Source organism: Patagioenas fasciata, chromosome 3 (genome assembly GCF_037038585.1).
Source record: "Patagioenas fasciata isolate bPatFas1 chromosome 3, bPatFas1.hap1, whole genome shotgun sequence".
Classification (NCBI taxonomy): domain Eukaryota; kingdom Metazoa; phylum Chordata; class Aves; order Columbiformes; family Columbidae; genus Patagioenas; species Patagioenas fasciata.
Genome location: NC_092522.1, coordinates 37,642,789 through 37,660,588, shown reverse-complemented (window position 1 = coordinate 37,660,588; position 17,800 = coordinate 37,642,789). Strand labels below are relative to the sequence as shown.

The following is a 17,800-nucleotide window of genomic DNA, read 5'->3' as shown; positions in this document are numbered from 1 at the left end:
AAGGGGAAGCACAGAGATGGGAAAAACAAAAACATTTTTTTGCATCCAGCAGGAGTATCTTTATCATTACAGTATGATAGTAAACCAGGTAAACTGCATCACCTCTGCTTTACTACAGCATCTGTTAATTCTGGTTAAAATCCAACTCTTCTTCTGTTTGTTTTTGTTGTTAAAATTACATGCAGTTAAAAGAACTTGTTTGTTTTTCTCAGGGGAAAAAAATCCATATGTTTTCAATTTGGTTCAAGATGTCTTTTTTAAAGGGATTTTTTTATTTCACAGAAACTAAACCAAAAAGTCAGTTCTTCACATTCCTACCAGTGACTGATTCAATTTTCTCTTATTCATTAAGATGTCTCCTTCACCATATCGAGATCTGGCTCAAAAATTTTTAAGTGAGGGCCTTCATTCAGAGCATGATATCTCTTCCATTCTACATTCAACTATTTTTGAGTACTAAGAATATGTTTTTTTATGGTCACACTACCACATTTCAATAATTCTCAGTAAAATGAAAGTGGTCTAGCTCTGACTGTATGTACTGATGATAGTCTCTATTTCACAAAAACAGTCCTAACATTAACAGCATTTGTCATTTATACAGTATTTTATATATTTGTTTTATAAGTTAATATATAGAAACAGTTTAATATATAATTTACAAATACACATTATATATATCTATTTTCTATATTATACATATACTTATTTGTATAGTATTTGGAGTTATCAGCCTTTCATTACAATGAAAGTAATTTTTGAGCTGAAGTCACTTGGGCATTTTTGCAAATCCCACTGAAAAATAAAATAAAACATATTTAAAGGCTTTTCTTTTCTGTGGTGGGATGGTCAAAAAAATCTGATTTGCTGTTCATAAAGGCCAAGAGATTTCAATGTAATAGGAAAAAATGCTGTCAAATGCAAAGATATCACTTGAAAATTGAGGGGGATATATGAGGGGCCACAAACCTCTCAACTTAGTTACAGATGATACAGTATTTAAATGTACCTGCAAAGGGTAGGAAAAAAAAATACAATTCTCTAATCCACGTGAAAATGGTTCCTGCAGCCATGGCTTTGAGAAACTCCAGAACACCTACATTTTGAATCACGAACTTGAAGTAGAAGCAGCAGCTATCTTTATTTCAGAGACACATCTATACTTGTCCAAGGTTAAGGCTTTAAAAAAACGTGGTTTGAACATGGTGAGTAGATACTTGAACTGGGCAGTGAACCAGCAATTACACCTGCACTGTGCAAACTTAAGCAAGTGCTCCTTTTGACTGTTAGAGATTGTTAGTATCAAAATGTACAACGAAAAAGTGCAAAAATATTCCAATTCTGACTCTCCCTCTCTTTCTTGTTTCAAGTTTCAGCCTTTTAGTGCTCCTGCTGCTGGAGAGAGACAAAAAGATGAATTTTATCTATTATGCTGAGATGCCTCTGCAAATTATTAAATCCCCTTTACTCTTTTTCCAGACCTGCATGCAGAATCCAGGCTTTCTGCTCATCAGTTCTCTGTTCTTTACAGACAGTGAAAGGATGTGTCAAGTTCTCCTTCACCAACATGTCTAGACGACATTGTAGTGCACATTTGAATTGCACTACGTGTTAACAGATGAAATAAAGCTTTAGAAAATGTGTATCAGCAGTGTTGCCAGAAAGGACCGAATAACTCTCTTGCCGTATGTGATAAACCATCTCTGAACTTGTAAAATACATTTTGTTTTGTTTGGCACAAATGTAAGATGGGTTGAGGCTGTCCCCAGGTGAGCTGATGAATTCAGTTTTGTCCCAGGAAAGAAAGCAGATCTTTTGGTAAACTGACTTGGAGAAAAGGAAATAAAATGTTTATAAGTCTGAGTTTCCCTGGGGATCATCCATGAGATTATATTCTACCAACATTCACTGAAAACTGAGCTTACCTGGCTTCAGGATATGTAATGTCTAAATTTGCAGCCCCATGACAAGTATCTGGGTCATTCTTAGAATCAGAAAGCTTAAGAATCTATCAGCATTGAATTACTCTTCCCTACTAGAAGAATGGGTTTTATCAGCAGACCCAATAACTACAGAAAAGCTAATGGAAAGTATACATGTGGACAGTATTCATGCCCAATTTCTCTCCATTTTAGTACAAAAATGAAAAACCATTTTCCTCTCTTTTTTATTGCTTTTTAAGACGTGTTTTATGGAAGGGTCCTGTTCAAAAGCAGAGTGGTCAGTGCATATGGGTCAGGCACTCTGCTTCAGAACAGACACACGGTCAAGCTTAGGTAACTAGTTGACCTGCTCTGGTTTGGTCTCTACCCTGGCTCTCCTCACACCCGTCAAATATCATACAATACAATTATATGCTCTGATAAGGAAGAAATGCATTTGATTAAGAAAATCCTTTACCAAGCTCTCTTTTCCTCTCCTAACACATATCTAGAGGACAGGTGATTTGACACCAAGGTCACCATAAACACACAAACTCTGGAGAAACATGGTTTAACTTCTAGTGATCACAAAACCAAGGGTATGGTAAGGCAAACTGCTTCTGAGATGATCAATTAAACTGCTTGGAGACCCCGTACAGATGTGGATCTGAAGAACTTGATTCTGGTTTGAAAGTTTAGATATTCAACAGAACTAGACACTGTCACCTCCTACAGCTGTATTTACAAGGGTCTTCAGTTAGAAATCCACAGGTCATGTAAATGATCGTTCTTTTTACGGTCAAAAAATCACCTATATAAGCACTGAACAAAAGCATAAAACCCACCAGTTTCCCAGTTCAGATTTGTGCAAATAATTGGAAAAAAAACCAAAACAACTCACTTGCAGGAAATTTTTGTGCAATCAGCCACCATAGTCCACTGCTGCTGATTTGTTGAAACCTCAATGTAGTAGCTGTAGCTCCGATCATCACAGTCCCAAAGCAGCAACCTAAGTATGAAGAAGTTGAGTGATAAGTAAAATAAACATTAAACCAAGCTGCTTAAGTTTTCCAGTTCTTTATTTCCTCCTCTCACTCCTTTATAAATTTAGCTGCTTCTTTTGGAATGTGCCTCTAACACTCAACAAAGGTCTTCACTGCTTCTGTCATCTCAAACTTGAGTGTCTCTATTCTTATTTTCCTAAGGCAAGCAATAGATTTTACAGGTTTATAATAACCATCTTACTAACATTACTTCACTACATGCATTCAATTACTTTTAATTTATTTGAAAGCCAATAAATGAACTTATTTATTTGGCATGTAACATAACATTGCCTGCTTTAAGCCTGAAACAAAGATCTGTTTGGAAAGGTCAGTTTAAGCAGGGAAAGAACAAAGGTTCTGATGACTAAAAAATATTACACTGTCTTCTTAACTATATTCTCTCTTGTTTTCTTTTAATATATCAGAAGAAAAAAGAAAAAACAGAGGTATCACAGACTCATTCCATACTCATTCTAATGAACACGCAGCTCTTCAGGAAGGGCACTAAATGACATATTGAACAACCTTCAATTTCCATACTTGTCCCACAGACAGGAAGATCTAAAGCATCAGGGATGTGATTTAACTTAAGTGTATCATTTTCTAAAAACACATCAGGCAAATGTTCTATCTTCTCTCCTCTTTATATGGGGATTATTCTCCTATTGTAAGAGATATTTGAAACCTCAACATCATTCCTGATTTTATTTCTAAGGATATCAATTAAAGCAAACCCGAGAGCCTTGACCTTCTGCTCCTCTCCCCCTCAGTGGATGGGATTGAAATACATGTACTTAAGAAAAATATCCAGCATAGAATGCCTTCTTTTACAAAAAACATGATAAATTCTATCCAGCATGTTTGCGAAACACCATAGAGCATCCTTTTTCCCAGTGAAGCATCCACAAATAACAAGAGGCTATTTATACACCTTAAAGGGTCAATGGACTGGCCAGAACAGAGGCAGACATGTCTGCATTTCTTCTTTAGAAGCAGTTAAATGTTGTCCATACTCTACATGTTACATAAAACCCTTGAGTGGTGTCATTCCACTCATTAGCAGGGTACAGTTTAGAAACACTAACTGCTGTTCTTACTGTTTTCATATAAACTCCATGGCAAATGCGCTATCTTTTCTATTTGAGCTAAAGATGACTAGACACAAAACAAGCATGGTGTGTTTACCATTCCCTGAATTAAAGTTTTCTTTCCAATCTACCCAAAGATTTTGAATTGCAAGATTCTAAGTGAACAGTCCACATTAGGTCTGTCATGGAAAATCATGTCTGGCTGACTTTGGTTTTGCTAAAACTCTTTATTTTCTGAACCCATACTCAATACACCAAATGAAAATAAAAACTCCACTGCAATATATTGGCTGTTACCAACGCTGCCGTCTCTTGATCCTCACTTTCTTGTCAAAGTTAGCTAACACTTGCTAGAATTACTGCTTAAATCTATTTGATACAGAAGCAAACAAACCTGCTGTAGTCAAACAACCAAAACATAGCTAGTTATGCCACACGCATAAAAAGAGCAGTGTGTGAGCCAGGTGATAGAGCTAACCCGTGTTCTTTATCCAGCTGTGTGGAAGAACTTCCACAGATCCACATTTTTCAAAGTGCAATAGATAAGGGATCCATTGATTGTCAATGAAAATAGCTGAGATATACATAAAAAGAAATGGAACTTGTGTCGTATTACAGACTTTCCCAGAACAGAGTTTCAAGCTGCCTCTTTTTAATCATCTTTCAGAAGAGCACCTAAGTTTTATATTAGAAATCCCTTTCTTCCAGTTGAGAAAGTCTTTTTTGCTTTCAGCTGCTACTGCTACTGGGAGGAATATCACTGCAAAAATTATTGCTCACTTTTAACATAAAAAAACCCCATTAATGCTAGATGGGGAAAATGACCTGGCTGGTAGCTGAACACAGAATCCCTTTACAGCGAGAGGCTGTGCCAAGCAGGAGCTGACTGTCCTCAGAATTTGATTATTAAGGACACAATCTCTGCCCTAAAACCCTATTACCTTCTTTTCAAAACAATATAGTTTAGCTTTCTTTTTTTAGGTTTTGGAATCTCATCATTCAAAGTGAATTTGGGTCTACCGGACAAGCAGATTTAAAACAAACTCCCTATATGCTCTCAGTGAACCCAGTGGATTAATATTATAAAAAATATTAAGCGATCAAAAATTGCTACAAAAAGCTAAAATAAAACACTTTTAACAGAAGGATTTAGCTCATATTAATACTCTCTATTTGCAAATTTTAAAAGTCTGAGCTGACTTAGTAAAAAATAAAAATTGTTGCCTGTAGCATCATGAAAGACAAAGAAAACCCCCATATCCCAAAACAAAACCACCCAGCTCCAACTCCTGCTTCATCAGATCCTCCCTACTCTGCTTTTCTGTATCTTGAAGGTCTCCAAATACTGAAGAGACAGAATGAAGTCTTTTTTGCTAATAAATACAAAAAGTTTACAGATTAAAATCCTGGATTTGCTAACTACTAATACTCAACAGATCCTGAATTGATTTAACGTCTATATTTAAACCAAATCTTCTAGATGATAAAAAGAGGGAAAGCAAAAACACAGGTACATTTGTGTTTTTTTTTTTTTTTTTTTAAAAAAAAGCTATTAAAATGTAGCTAATAATGCTTTCCACTAGGATCCTTTTCATCATGGGGGCTCAGTGTTGTTTCCTTGATCCATGTTTTCAAAGCTATGATCAAGAGTTTCAATATCAGAAGCACACTAGTGACCATAATTTCAACTAACCAAACTGTAATTAAAACACAACTGGCTCGGCTTTAGAGCAAAAGGCTAACAGGACATACGTGTTCCTTTTAAGAATGTGTATAATTACTCTCTCTCAGAACAACCTAGCCCAAATTAAACAGGTTTAAAAGAAGCATATGGCTTACAATTATTACAAACCAAACAATGAGTAAATTGAAGGTGGCAGAATCTTTCCCAAAGTGACTTAGCATGAATGCTAAATGTAGATTTTTGTTTCTTTGGGACTTGTGAAAGAAAACAAAAACAACAACAAAAGCCATTTCTTCACCTCTCCTCAGTAGCTTTCCTAGGAGAGATTGGGGAGGGAGACTGTCAACAGAACCAATATGGAATTTATTCTGCATGAAATGCCTTTCTGGATAAGCAGCGAAAAACTTTCAGGTGATCATATGAATATTCACTACAGCACACTGGGCACAAGGGCCCACTTTTTATGCCCAGTACAATAACTTTTGAAACACATTCCATGCAAACTACCAGGCTAAACTTTTGTGGAGACCCTATGTTTTGCTAAGATGGATATTAAATGACAGGGAGGAGAACATTCCACTTAAAAAGTCAGAACTATACTCATGGAAATGCATTTGTTTATACTGCAATTGCCCACGTTCCAAGGGCTTTCCATATTAGAATAAAAATGTAAATTAGCTCATTAGTAAATCTTGCCTTCAGGATTGAGAAGCAAAATTGGAACAAAGCTTTATCCAGCTCTCTACCTGCCATATTGTGAGATTTAAACTTATTTCTCATGTGCCACTTCTTTGGGTATCTGAAGTCTAGGCCCATTAAATCGTTTAATATGGTACTGTTACTTACATTACATGTTGAAAATGACTTATTTTAGAAAATAAAAGCTTTTCAAATATAAATAAAATTTCACATTACAGGTGTGGGAAATGGATTATATTGGCTACCTGCTACATGAAAAGATGCTGCAGTATCTTTTTTAACAGTATTTCCCTAAATGTCATGTGCTTCCCTATGATTCATTGTTCTGCATTTACACAAGCATTTTGTGGTGTCTCTGCTTGCTTTTTATTCCTAGATTTCTGAAAAAAAGACTGTCACTGTTCAGTCACTGTTTAGTTCAGACTGCTGTATAACTACTACTCAAGGTGTTAGCAGAATACCAAACAATAATAGTCATGCACCTGACAGGATGATATGCGCTTCCTTAACACTGTAAGTCAGTAGATACGACATATAGTATAAATATTTGATACTATTGTGTTCATGAACTACTTGCATACTTACAGAACCTCAAAAGACAGAAATTAAAACACAAGGTAGTGCCACTTCTTGAAAAATAAGGAAAACGGAAGAAAATGCAAAACCCTATAGAAAGAGTTTTTTATACAATTCTCTTTACATTTTTGCTTCCAGTTGTCTATAATTCCCTTTAATTTTCTGCGTATTTAGGTTTCAGTAGTTATGTTGCAAGAAACCAATCTTTCTTCTGGATCCTAAAAAGGAGACAAAATTCCTGCATATTTGCTATGTGCTTATACGATAATTTATTCTGAGTTACAATTTCACTCTCAAGCCAGGCAAACACAGAAAACGAGCAACAAAGAAAGAAAAACTTCATAAGCAGAAGTGGTATGGAAAATTAGAAAGCATAAGAGATGCATATGATGATGGTATAAGCAAAGAGAAAGCACATTAAAACTAATTGTTATAGTTCTGTGATTCTGTGATTTGTTATTTTAAGAATGACTCTAAATATGAAAAGCAAAACATTGGCTATCACGTACTCTTACTAGCAATAAAGTCTTCCAACAGATTAAACTGGGATAAGTGGTTAATCTACTTTTACAAAGATGCAAAAGATTTCTATCTATTTTAACGTGAAAACCATTACAGTACAGAAAAATTCTGTCTCCCTCCACCAAATACACTATAACAAATCCTGTTCTATCTTTTGTTTGTTTGTTGTGGTTTTGGGCTTGGTTTTGGTTGGTTGTGGTTTTTTTTTTTCCATTGGAAATTCATAGGCAAAAAAACCCTATGAAGTTATCAGTCAAAGACTGTATCATAACAGCATCACATTTCTATTCCAGATATATGCAGGGAGAGTTAGTCAGAGAACTGTTGTGATATGACAGTGTTTTCAATATTAAAGTTTTAGCCATTTAAAAGTTAAGTTATGTTTGCTATGTTAAACACACCAATTGCTGTCTTTCTGTTTCTAGTTAAATATAATCATTTTTCTGTCATTGATAAGGGCTTTTTCGGAGAGGAAAAATAGCAAGATTACTTTCTTTCCAGGCAGACAGCAATGTGGAAAAACTTCCTACAGTAAGAAAAGAATAAAGCTCCTAAATAAAATCATAAAAAAAACCAAACCCACAATGTTTTCATTTCTATAATCTAAAAGACAATATTTAGTTACAATTATTTTAAAACAAAACCATAGAATAGTTTGGGTTGGTAGCGATCTTTAAAGGTCATCTAATCCAATGCCCATGTTTTCCAGGTCTTTTTTATTAGGAAATACTATTGAGCACAGCCTATCATTACATCTGCTTCAGAATTTCTGAGTAAATTTCAATGTGGAAGTCAAGAGCTTCAAATTTATATACAAAGACTTGCAAAAGTATTTTATATTAACCAGGTTTCAACATGATCTCCCATAACATCCCTGTATCCAAATTGGGATGCTACAGTTCACATGGATTTGCTACCACAAGGGTAAAAATTACCTAGATTGTTTAGTTCACCAGGTAGTGGTTCACAGTTCATCATCGACCTGGATGCTGGATGCAAGAGGAGTTCTTCCAGAGTCTACTCTGGGACTTATCCTGTTTAATAACTTTACGAGCTACCTGGACAAGGAGACGGAATGAGCCTTCATCAAGCTTGAAGATGACAGCAAACTGTGGGGTGCAATCTGTACACTCCAGAGTATGGTCACCATCCAGGAGGACTGGTTGCCAGCCTCTGGAAAGACTGAGGGTATGAGCAAAAAAGAATCTCATTGAATTCAACAAGAGCGAAAGTAAAATCCTGTACCTCATACAGAGTAATCGACTGTGGTAGTAAATGCTACAGTCTGACTGGCTGTGCTAAAAAGGACATGGGAGTCACATTGAGCAGAAGATGCCATTAGCTGCCTGTCTGCCTCCTCAGCAATGAAGGCTGGCAGGACATCGAGCTGCAGCAACAGGAACTGAGCCAGCAGAACAAGGGGAAGAGGTTATTCTCCTTTACTTGCTATGTGTTAGATCACACCTGGCATACTGCATCCCATTTTGGACTCAAATACGACATTGATAGATCTGAGCAATTCCAGAAGACGACCATCAAGACAGCTGGAAGACTGGAGCACATGCTCTGTGCAACAGGGAGCTTGGGGTTGGGGAGGAACTTCACAGCATTCTTCAATACCTGAGGGGAGGTTACAAAACAGACTGAGCTGGGCTCTTTACTGAGGTACACAATGGGTCAAACAAAAGACAATCATCAGACATTGAAGGGGGACGTTTCGGAGGCATAAGGAAACAGGAACCTCATGAAAAGGAAGAAAAAAGTACACTGTGAGGATAGTTAAACACTGGAACAGGCTACCCAGAAAAGCTGTGGAATTTCCTTCCTTGGAGGTTTTCAAGACCTGAAGGCAGAAAGCCTTGAGTAGCTGACCTTGCTTTGAGGAACAGGCTGGGATGTCTTCCTCAGTTCCCTTCCAAACACAACAGAATCAAAGAATCAGTTCAGTTGGAAGAGACTCTCAGGATCATCGACTCCAACCATAACCTAACCTAACTCTAGCAATAAACTGTGTCCCTAAGAACCTCATCTACCACTTCCTTGAGCAGCCCATTCTAATGTTGTAAGATTCTAAGACTAAGGGATGACTTCTGCAGAAAGCATGCATTCAAGACACAGTCCTGAAAAACTAAGCTCTCCATGCATTTCTAATGCATATTTGACTATCAAGAGTTTTTCTGCTTTTTTCATACTCAGAAGGTAGTTGCCATGGTAACACACTCTGACTTGGCGGCTCTCTCCAGTGGTATTCTGATTTCTATAGACTCAAAGCAGTCACTACCAATTTTTCAAAAGCTCATATACTTACTCCCTCTGACAAAAATATATTCAATAGCATATTCATGTCTCTAAACTTAAAATATATATACTTTAATTCTTAATTATTAATTTAGAATCCAAACCCAGAGGTCTAATGACTCTGTTTCTGGGAGTAGAACAATTCATGTCAATCTGCAGTTACAGCGTATAGCCAACCTAAAGAAAATGCTCCTTGAAATTTTTTTTCTATTAGGTGGGAGGGTGAGACCAAGGGAGTTTTCAAGCAAGCAAACAGCAGGAAGAGAGGCAATGCATACAGTTCAATCACTTGTGGAAGACATTGTGTTCAAAAAAAATCTCTTGCTTTCATCAAGATGAAATATTAAGACTTTTTGCTCTAATCTATGTTTATATGTAACCTGATTTCTGTACCAGTCACAGATTTCCTGGTGCTAAATAAAGTGGCCGTTGTCACCATCTTGAGCACTGCAAAGCACAGGACATGTTCTAGACCCTTGCCAAAGCTGGAGTTGCCACAAAGCGAAACCTCGCCTGCCCACTCCAAGAAGCATCTGTCCCTTGGCTGCCTGTGATTCACAACAGACACGGCTGCGACCCAAACCACTTGCTGTTCTAGGCAGAACACAAAAAGAAAAAGATGACACAGCACCAGCATTGCTGTCTCTGGGTAATGCATGTGGTCTCCTCTGTCAGAAGATAGCCTAGACAATGATGTTTGTTATTGCTGGGTTTTAAGGCAAGGTACTCCTCGTGTTGTACTATACATGCAGGAAAGCTGATAAAGAAAGATGAGACTCTGACCCTGTATGTGTACAGTGTAATACACACAAAATCATCGAATGCCTATTAGTTTTAAATTATGTGTTGTTTTTTTTTTAATTTCCTCTACACACTTGCCAATTATACAATTATAATTTCTTGGCAACCAAAGGTCTAGTTCACCTAACGTGCAATTTAATAATAAGACTTTAAAACCTTCTGCCCAAGAATAAACACTAGCATAGTATTTAATACAGGAAAGGTAATTTTTTTGACTGACTTGAAAAGATGGTATGATTCACCAACTGAAAGACAGCATAAAACCCTAAGAGGAAGACAGAGAAACTGCACTTTAGTTAATATATTCCTCTCTTACTCCTCCATGTGGCCAAAGCTTCTTCTGCTACTTAAATTTAAGTTTAAAGTGGCATGAAAACGATGTAATTGCATTTTCAATTACCTCTTTTAAGAAATCTGAGTACTGTGTCTTCCTGGTTTTCTACTTGAGATGCAATGCTTAATTGAACATTAAAAACACCAGACTCAAAAGCATAAAACATTGAGTGTGGAGCGCTACCAACTATCCTTATTCAACTTGTTTCACGCAGTGAGAAGAATGCCCGACTTGCATTATGCATAGCATCTGTAGCTGGTATATGGACAAAACAGTAATTTTGCTAGGTTAGACATTTGCCTGAATGTCTGATTTTAAAGATAGTCGTCAAAGTTTTACAGAGATGTCACAAGCCACAACCAAAACACACACACCAGGAATAGTAGTTACAAAGAGCCTTCAAGCCTCACTTGCTCATCGGACAGTTTGAAGAGGCACCTCTAACAGGCAGATGGCACTGAGTTGGCTCCTGGCAATATGTCCCCATGTGCACGGCCCCTGCTGCGAGCTAGTACCTCACCTGGGGTTTTAGCTTTTGTTCACTGGTACTCTGATTTAAGAAATCTTTCTTTTTTTTTCTTTGCCACAAAATAATGGAAATTAAGTCCCTAACAACATATTCTAAATTGACGAAGAACAGGAAGCCATTCAGACAAGGTTTTGCAGGTCTGAAACTAAAAAACCATTTATAGTCAGAGAATGAGAAGTTGGCAAGAATCTTTTTGTCTTCACCTGTGAACACTCCTGCTAATTCAATATATTTTCAGAGTTTCTACATTAGCCAAAAGTTTGTTTTTCATATGTATACAGGCATTCACAGTAAAAATAGCCCAATGGACTTCAACACAGATCAAAACACATTCACTAAGCCAACACTGTAAAGCAATATTCAGGTCACTGTACCCTTATTATACACTCCATGTTTAAGTAAGAATTGGTGGTAACTGAGAAGGAAACCTGGCTGACACAAGATGATGGCTTACTTCAATAAAATATTTCTGTTTTCACAATGAGGTAGATATGAGGAACTGCACCTACTTTGACCACAACTGAGGCTGCAATTAAATTTCTATTTTAACATAAGTATATACCTTTAATCTTACAATTTGACTATTACTATTATTATGCCTCTGAAATATAATATTTTCTGGAATCGCACTGGTGTATCTCAACATGTAATTCACACACTTAATTTTTAATATGCCCATTATACTGAAGAAGCCAAATGACAACTACTAAACTAATCCCCTAATTACTGTTGTTTCCAAATGTCATATATTCTAATAAAAATTAACTGTGCTCAGCAAAAGTGTCACTGTTGCCCTTAATTTTGCAAAACCAAAACCCTCTTACCGTATTGATCCAATCATGTAGGGCTGTGCTAGCTGGACTACAATAGCTCCGCTCCCAAGCTGATGGCACGTGTACCCAGAATCCCAATCGTAGTTTTTTGTGTCTCCATTCAACAAGGCGTTGCGACTGCGACTTACACCCTCAATCACACTGGCACAGTCTGCAATTGTTGCAACATTTTCAGTGGGAACTGTGAATTAAAACACAAAGACGACAACGCACAAGTCAGAAAACAGTTCAGATGTCAATGGTCTTTATTTCTAACAAAGAACTGGGAAAAAGCAGAAAAAAGGATGAATGTATGATCAACATAAAGAAATGTAACTCTTATTTAATATGAGCTATGATACAGAATCAAGTCGTACACATAACTTTCATAGTATTGATCCCAGATAGCCTGGTAAATTAACATAAATGGATTTCTGTCTTGGTGATACGAAAGCACTCTTTTAATACAATTGGGAAAAAAAATTCTTGTCCAGTGAAATTTACACAATTTTCAAACAATTTTTTCCTGTGTTTGTGATGAAACCTACACACACACACACAATAAAAGAGACAGAAAAGTAAGTGGGAGATAGTTTAAAGTGCTGATGTGGACTGTGGAAAGTCAGGACTCCAAGTCTTTGAAACCAGGACTTGAAGTCTCACAGTTCAGGGGACCACTCTCAACACGTACCTGTTGGTATTTCTGACCGTCTTTCTAACTGTAATTAGAAATTGCACCCCAGAATTTAGAAAATGAAAATGTTTAACACTTAAAAAATCCTTCAATACAATTACTGAACTACAAGTGGGAAGGAGAGAGCAATAGGTCAGGAACAGATCAATAGATCAATAGGAACCGGAAGGGCAGAAGTATTTCTCATTCAGTGAACAGTCAGGAAAAAGGTAAGACTGAATGCCACAAAAAAAGAAATTACAATATCCCAATGGCAAAAGAAAATAGACTACTTAGAACCCATCCTGTTGAAAAAAAGGAAGGCCAAAAACAGGACAATTATTTTCCTCCAGGAAATACTGATGCTGTTATACAGTTCTTCCCCTCCCTTCACCATCACCCTGCACCCCCCCTTAATTTCAAAGATCTTTTTTGGATAATCCTTTTCTCTATCTTATATGCAGCCATTAAAAATGCCAGCATGCAGTAGCCTGCTATGCCAAATAAAGTCAAAGGTATTACTGCAGAATGCTGGTCTTCTTTCCTTCATCTAAGATGCAGTTACTTGAAAATTACAGGAACTTGAAAAACTTTCAAATTCATAAAAGCATTCCTGGGAAAACCAGGACAAGAAGGAGTTTCAGTTAAAAAAATGTTAAATTACAATTCTAATTGCACAGGCCAGTGCTAACTGCTACCTTGTGCTGCAATATGAATAATGAACCTTTTCTTTCACCTCCAGAACCACTCCTGCAATCAGTGTTCACATCCAACCCTGTGGTCCATGTGTCAGCATTGTCTGACTTCAGTTCTTCCCACCCCTGATACAGCCAAAACTGAACACTCCAGATTGGAAACTGCTGATATAAACCAAATTAGATAAAAGATCACGTAACCCTCTACTAGTCATTTTTAGAAGTAGGGGAACATACTTGGCAATAATAAAAGCGTATTACTGGGAGTTATTCTTCTTGAGCAAAGAACATAAATTTAGTGTTGGTTTCCAGAAAACCTTCCAAGGAGAGGAATTCTTGTACATATTTAGTCCTAATTAATCTGGTTTAAATCCAATGCCAAGTAGATTACCCTTTCCTTTCAAATCAAACTGAATTCATAGTATAGTTAGAGCTTGACACAATTTCAGCAATTTCATCAAAGATCAAGACAACAGCAGCTCCTCTGGGAGCTGTAAGGAGGAGGTGTAGTATTCTCTTGTGCATAAAGTACTTTTCCAGCACTATTTTACAAGTGCTTCAACAATTATTTTTGGAATTGTCTATTATTTCCTCTTCTTAACATTTAATCAGGTATGGTACTTTCTTTCTATTTGTAATTCAGAGAGAATCCCAAGCTTTTTAATGCCATCTTCCAGCAGATAACAGATGAACATAAAAAAAGCTATTCAAGATGCTGAGTCAGGTCCAGCACTTTCCTAAAAAGCTCAGTATTTAGTTAACCTCTTCAATTTTTCAAATGTATGTGCCTCTCTCTATACTCTCAATTTAAAAACCCAATATTTACAAGGCTGAAAAATGATGGTCTCTGAACTTGTAAAAATCAAGGTTGCCTGTTAAGCCTTTGGGTTTTTTGGGGGGAAAATGTGAAAAGTACTGTTTGTTCTAGCTACATGATTATAACAATTATTTCAGCACAGGTTATATTAAAAAAATGCTAAGATTTTGTGTGTCATCTCTGATGAAGGACAACAAGTCTGTGTGGCAGTGCCATTTAAAAGAGAGAGGAGGAAATAAGTTACCAAAAATTATCCGAATGACAGTGATTCATTCAACAGAATTTCCAAATTTACAATATCTCATACCAATATTTTTGAAAATATCAGAAAAAAACCCAAACAAGCTAAAACAAGAACAGCACAAAAACTCAGAAATACAGAAGAGATACAACACTATTTCAGTTTTCACAAGAAAACAAATGATGGTACAGATGTCAATGTACCATTTTAAGTCACTGCCCACTGATAAATTAATTACATACTTCTAATAGTTGTCTGTAAAATATGCATTTAAAATACTATGACATCTGAAAATGGCTGCAAGATAGCTATGTGAAATTTCAGAGCTAATTGTCAGAGTCTCCAGCACTCAAAAAAGAGATAATTTTCCACAAAGAGCTAGGATTCTGTGCTTTAAGTGTGCTATTGATGTCAGGAGCATGATCTTATGAAAACCATCAACCAGCCAGAACACCATAAAACACATGCGGAAAAAAGTGCGAGCCCATTGCCAAGCAATAATTCAAGGCAGTTTCTGAAAAATCTACTGCAGTGTCAGATTTACTATCATCTTTCTTTGCTCATTAAAAAAAATTAATAAAAACACCATTTTATTATTCTAAAAAGCTCCCTATTCCCTCTTACTGAAAAGAGACATGGAGAAATTCCCAGACTCTTGCGGGGGAGCAGGTGGCAGACAGTAGAACTGCTTCACTGGGAACAATCTGAATAAAGCAAAGACTAACAGTGCAAACTAAGAGTACTGGCATCAAAATAAAGTTTGCCTTGGCTTCTTTTCCTTCTTCTCATCCTTGGCAGTAAGGGAACTTCTTCAAACATTCATTTTATATAGACATTAAAGCATTTGCGATACATTGCTGCTTTTTGTAGGAAGAGGAAGAAACTAACATCTAGGTTAAAACAAAAACAAGATGAAGTGTGAAAATCCGTGTTCACGTTAAGGTTCTGTGGCATATTCCGGACACCCTCTGGGCCATGTAAGGCACTAAATGAACACAGGACAGCTCAGTTCATCCAACATTTTCCCTGCACACCTTCTGAGCATCATCCGGCTTCCTCACACATTTAAATTTCTCCAGTAATCCGTGACCTCCTAAGATGATGTTACTGTAATTAGTAAAACTTCTTAACAACCGCACAGAAACTGTCTCAGTGCGCTTTTAATATAATTCTGTGGTCTTCCCTACAATGGTTAATTAGAAAGTGATTCTAACTAATTGCAGTGCGCAGAAGGTACCACACTGTTCCTTCTCTCTAGAGGTGTCTGCCCCTCCCTATTTTGAATGTTCATGATCATCTTTTATATCCGCTTGATAAATTTATTAAAAATACCATCTGGTGGGGACTCTGCTCTGTTCTGTATTTTCAAGTCTTCTGGTTCTCTTCCTTTTTCCCATTAGAATTTCTGCTTCAATTTAGGTCACTTGTTTACAAAAACATACTGCCAAACCAACACTCTTGTTTCATTTTTTCTTATATATATATATATATTTTTTTAAAATATATATTTAATCCACCAACTACCCAGCTTTTACAGTACACGATGTTGTAAGAGAAAAACAAAAGAGGTGATTACAAATACAGAAATGTTAGTTTTCCAGTGTTCGAACGGCAGTTTTGGTCTGACAAATCTGATTTGCTTTTATGGAACAGTAAAGATGTGTGTTAGCAAAGCGTACACATGCTGTAAGCAAACAAAAGGAGAAGATGATTGAGGTTACAGGACAGCAGCATCAAAACATCTATTAAAACTTACTTTCTTGTCTCCTGGTCTATGCTGCAGTATGTAGCAATGAATATCTTGGCAGTATATTTAATTCTAGTAATAGTATTTTTATAAAGGATTGTCACTTTCAAGGCGTGGCCTAAGGGCCACCCACACTGGCTATATTTAAAGACAAGACAGATATGGTATTCAACTACCCTTACAGATCCCTCAGGAGAAAAGTGTACCAGGAGCATGTGCTAGCCTCAGTCATATTTATCACTCTTTAAGCTTTTTTTTCCTTTACTTGATTTTCCATAGGATTTTTTTTTCCTGAAGTACCCAGAAAAAAATTAACACAGCTGTTTTTAACTGGCTTCCATATCTGAGTGTAAAGTACTTCCATCTCCCAGTCTTGCCAGCTCAGATTTTGCTTTCTGTCTGTCCACCACAACTTCACTGCAATCAACCGGCTAACACAGGGGCAAAAATGACAGAAAATCCTCAAATAACTCCTTGCAACACAGGAAGGAGCAGAACGGCACGGGTTCCTGCACCAGCTCACAAAACCAGTCATTAATGAACCTTAATTTAAATACTGAAACACACATACAGAGAGATAACAGATCTACTAAGCAGTCTTATTTCATAGGAAGGTAGTAATTTAAAGCAATATGGACTGTTGAATATATTTATGCTTCACTCTAGGCAACAGTCAGTCCAAGCTTCTCAGCTAAAGTGCCATCACTGCAACACAACTGTTCATTTTACTGAGTTCTCTTAAGACACAAACCCATTGCCCTCTGAAGAAATTATAAACAAGAGATTATGCTGCAAGAAATAGATTTTTGTTTTAGTTGATACAAGGAAGTGATTTTTTTTTCTTTCATGTTGACAGCTGTTAAATGCTCAGCTTTCAATCTCTCAGTGTTTAATGGTAATTTTCATGGTAAAATTGCATTCTACCTGAACATCCAGTGAGCTGACAAAAGTTTCCTCACTAGAAAGTAATGGTTAGAAAAAAGAGAGCTGAGAGCAAACAAAAAAACCAGAATTAGGGATGCCACTATTATTCCAGGGTTTGATTTTACTGTGTTAAATAATTAAAAAGATGTTGCGCATTTTGCTTTCACTGTTCTCCACATGCCAAAAGATTTTTTTTTAAGTCTAATATTTTTTCAGTATATGAATTAGCACTTGTTTATTTGTCACACAGTAGAAAATATTAAGTCTATAGACCTTTCAGTTAATTAAAAGTACAGTCACAAAGTCCTGTCTCTCCTTCCACATACTCTTTCTTCTTTTCTTAAGCTGAAACTTGCTGATGACATTGTTACATTTCATTTGAATCTTCGATC

General features: G+C 36.6%; 1 protein-coding gene across 1 annotated transcript in view; it reads right to left on the bottom strand.

The window, feature by feature from the left end:
- Positions 1-17,800, bottom strand: part of BTBD9 (BTB domain containing 9) — a 118,394-nt gene that overhangs the window by 20,005 nt on the left and 80,589 nt on the right. The window contains exons 9-10 of the mRNA XM_065833670.2: positions 12,324-12,513; positions 2,824-2,931 (exon numbers count right to left, since the gene is read on the bottom strand). Of these exons, the coding sequence (XP_065689742.2) occupies positions 2,824-2,931; positions 12,324-12,513 (298 nt within the window). The remainder of the gene's footprint in view (positions 1-2,823; positions 2,932-12,323; positions 12,514-17,800) is intronic.